The sequence below is a fragment of the Terrapene carolina genome, unplaced genomic scaffold, assembly GCF_002925995.2.
Source record: "Terrapene carolina triunguis isolate 2854851 unplaced genomic scaffold, T_m_triunguis-2.0 Scaffold51360, whole genome shotgun sequence".
Lineage (NCBI taxonomy): Eukaryota > Metazoa > Chordata > Testudines > Emydidae > Terrapene > Terrapene triunguis.
In genome coordinates, this window is record NW_020715711.1 from 2,837 (window position 1) to 5,907 (window position 3,071).

Genomic DNA, 3,071 nt, shown 5'->3' on the forward strand with positions numbered 1-3,071 from the left:
TTGACCAAGTCCTAGCCCAGGGACCCCCAGTCAGATGAGGCTCCCCCCTAACTGAATAGTGGGAGGCCCCCCCATGTCAAACCAACCCCACCCTCAGGGGGCAGTGATGTGGGGGTTCCCCAGCTGAATCCATAGACCCCCCCCAACTGACCCAAAGGGGGAGGGGGAGGGGGAGGAAGAGGATCAGCCCGGGGCCCCGCCCCCTAGCCAAATCGCTCCCGCACCAGGAGCATGAGTTTCTTCTTGCCCTTGTAGGTCTGTTTGAGGTTGTCGAGGAACTGGCCGAACTGCAGGTGCCCGTCGGGGGCCAGCAGGAAGGTCTCGCGGGCCTTGCACAGGAACTCGATGAACTCGCTGTAGTGCCGGGGGCTGATGTGGGTGAGGCGCGAGTGGGTGGTGCTGACGTAGGCAGCGATGGCCGCCTCCAACAGCTGGCACAGGGGGGCTTTGTCCAGGCCGGGGGCGGCGGGGGGCTTGGCGGCGTGGCGGCGGCCTGAGAGGGCGGCCAGGCCCGGCGGGGGCAGGCTCCAGCGGCGCAGGATGTCGGAGAGCATGGGGGCGCACTGCACGCTCTGGATGATGAGGGGCACGATGGCCGAGAGCTGGCTCTTGCCCAGCGAGTGGCTGAGCGAGCAGGCCCAGAGCACGTCGTTCACGGCCGGGTGCGTGTCCTGGTTGAAGGCGATGCTGAGGTGGGAGAAGGCCAGGGTGGCCAGTTTGTAGGCGCGGAGGGGCAGCCCCCGGTGCTCCATGTATCGGGCCACGGTGAAGAGGTGGGAGTGGCCCATGCCGGCCGCGGCGGCCGAGTCCAGCACGATCTGGTAGGCGGCCTCGAAGGCGGCGTGGTCCTTCTCGCACAGGGTCAGGGCCGGCAGCGAGCAGTTCTGCGGGTCCTTCATGGCGCACTGCAGGGCCACGGCCCGGGCCCGGGCACACAGCTCGTCCCGCTGGCCGAAGGCCAGGTTGAGGCGCAGCAGGGTGGCCGGGGTGGTGCCCGTCACGGCCACGATGGTGGTGGCTTCGATGGGGGTGAAGAGGCTGTACCAGTTCTGCATGATGTTCATCAGCGCCTGCACTCCTGGGGGGAGGGGCGGGGTCAGTGCAGCTCATGGGTCTCCACCCGCCCGCCCAGCCTGCGAACCCCACAGCGGGCAGGGATCTCCCCATCCAAAGAGACAGCACCTTGCCCAACTCCAGCTGGGACGAGAACCCAGGAGTCCGGGAGCCCTACCCATCCCCTGTTCTCACCACTAGACCCCACACCCCTCCCAGGGCTGGGACGAGAACCCAGGAGTCCAGGAGCCCTACCCGTCCCCTGTTCTCACCACTAGACCCCACTCCCCTCCCAGGGCTGGGACGAGAACCCAGGCGTCCTGGCTCCCAGCCATGCTGGGTTGGTAGACTCATGCTATGAGCCGGGAGCACCAGGTGCCGTGTTAGAGGGGTGGGGTGTGGGGGTTAGCTGGGCCAAGGGCCATTCATGGGGTATCACTACGGGGGGAGGGCGCCAATGCCCCCCCCCAGCTCCCCCACCCCCCGATCTCCGTGGCACAGCTCACCAGCCAGCGCACCATCTCCCTCCGGCGCCAGGTCATGGTATTCAGAGTCATCCGCATCACCTGGGGGGGGGGGGGGGACACAGCTTGTGACAGTGGCCGGGCCACGGCCCCCACAAGACAGAGCCCCCACGGTGGGGAGCCCATCTACAGCTGCCGTGCGCTCGGATTAGAGCTCTTACGGAGCCTTGCACCAGAGGGGCTGAGAGCACGCGGGGAGGGGTCACAGCACAGAAAGGGAAACTGAGGCACAACAGAGGAAGGGACTGGCCCAAGGTCTCTCAGTGAATCTGTGGTAGAGCTGGGAGCAGAACCCAGGAGTCCTGACTCCTAGCCCACCCCCGCTCTAACCACTAGATGCCACCCCCTTCCCACTGCGTGCTGTTAAGCAGCCGCTGCGCCCCACCCCAGAGGTGGCTGCATGTCAGTGCTGGGCAAGCGACCGCAGCAATTGGGTCTGTCAAGATCTTCACACTCCTCCAGTGGGGACGCAGCCGTCGTTCCCCCCGCCCCATACCTGCAGGCCGAGCTCCAGGGAGATGTTGAGCAGCGTGGCGTCCGGCGGGGCGCTGGCCGGCGTCGCAGTCTTACAGGCGTCCTGGGCCAGTTTGAACAGGAGGGCAGGGGAGTGGATGTTCTGCTGGATGGACCCCAGGACCGTGTGCAGCCACTTGGGGTCTCCTAGACCAGGGATGGGGGGCAGAGATTAGCCCCAGGGGTGGCTGGGACGCCCAGGGGAAGAGGATCTGCAAAGCTGCAGGGCTAGGAACTGGGGGAGCCCAACTCGAGCCCCCGCGGGCCTGGTTCCCAGAGGGGCTGACGCCCGCAGCGCCCAGCGATCACAGGGGCCCAGCTTCTGAGCCTCAGGAAGGGGCTACAAAGACTTCCCCCTCTAGGGGGCGCCAGCTCCCATCTGGCAGCAGGGTGGGGACTGGCTGGCCCAGGGGGGTGGGGAATGGGGCACGGGGCCTTTCCCCTCTAGGGGGCGCCGGCTCTGATCCGGCCCCAGGCTGAGATCTCACGTCCTTTCCCATGTGAAGGGGATTGGGGGGGCCCTGCCTGGCCCAGAGGAACAAGCGTCTATCACAGAAGCTCAGGGCTCCGCGGTCTCCTCGTCCTCCCGTGGGATCAGCATGGGGCCATGCGAGGGACTTGACCTGGGCACTCAGTCAGTGGCAGAGAAGGGATTAGATCCCAAGAGACCTAGTGCCCAACTCTACCCCTCTGCACTGTGACGATTAGACCCCACTCCCCTCCCGGAGCTGGGGCAGAACCCCAGAGTCCTAGCTCCCGGCCCCGCTGCTCTAACCACAGGGCCCCGCTCCCCTCCCGGAGCTGGGGATAGAACCCAGGAGTCCTGGCTCCCAGCCCCCCCTGCTCTAACCACAGGGCCCCGCTCCCCTCCCGGAGCTGGGGCAGAACCCAGGAGTCCTGGCTCCCAGGCCCGTGCTCCAAGCACTGGCCCAGTGTCTGGCTTCACCTTTGGCTGCGGTGAGCATGGCCGATGCCAGCTCG

The 3,071-nt window shown here is 66.9% G+C and overlaps 1 protein-coding gene across 1 annotated transcript; it reads right to left on the reverse strand.

The window, feature by feature from the left end:
* Positions 1-203: 203 nt before the first annotated feature.
* LOC113405864 (zinc finger SWIM domain-containing protein 4-like) lies at positions 204-3,065 on the reverse strand. The gene is made up of 4 exons (XM_026647149.2): positions 3,037-3,065; positions 2,074-2,237; positions 1,526-1,619; positions 204-1,078 (listed from the first exon to the last, which is right to left on the reverse strand). Exons 1-4 carry the CDS (start codon positions 3,053-3,055, stop codon positions 204-206), a joined length of 1,152 nt encoding a protein of 383 aa, XP_026502934.1. The 5' UTR covers positions 3,056-3,065.
* Between the last annotated feature and the right edge of the window lie 6 nt (positions 3,066-3,071).

Coding starts and splice junctions, on each gene's coding strand:
- LOC113405864 (XM_026647149.2), bottom strand. Junction 1,620..2,073: donor CCCTGGAGCTCGGCCTGCAG/GTATGGGGCGGG, acceptor CCCCCCCCCCAG/GTGATGCGGATGACTCTGAA. Junction 1,079..1,525: donor GGAGATCGGGGGGTGGGGGA/GCTGGGGGGGGG, acceptor CCCTCCCCCCAG/GAGTGCAGGCGCTGATGAAC.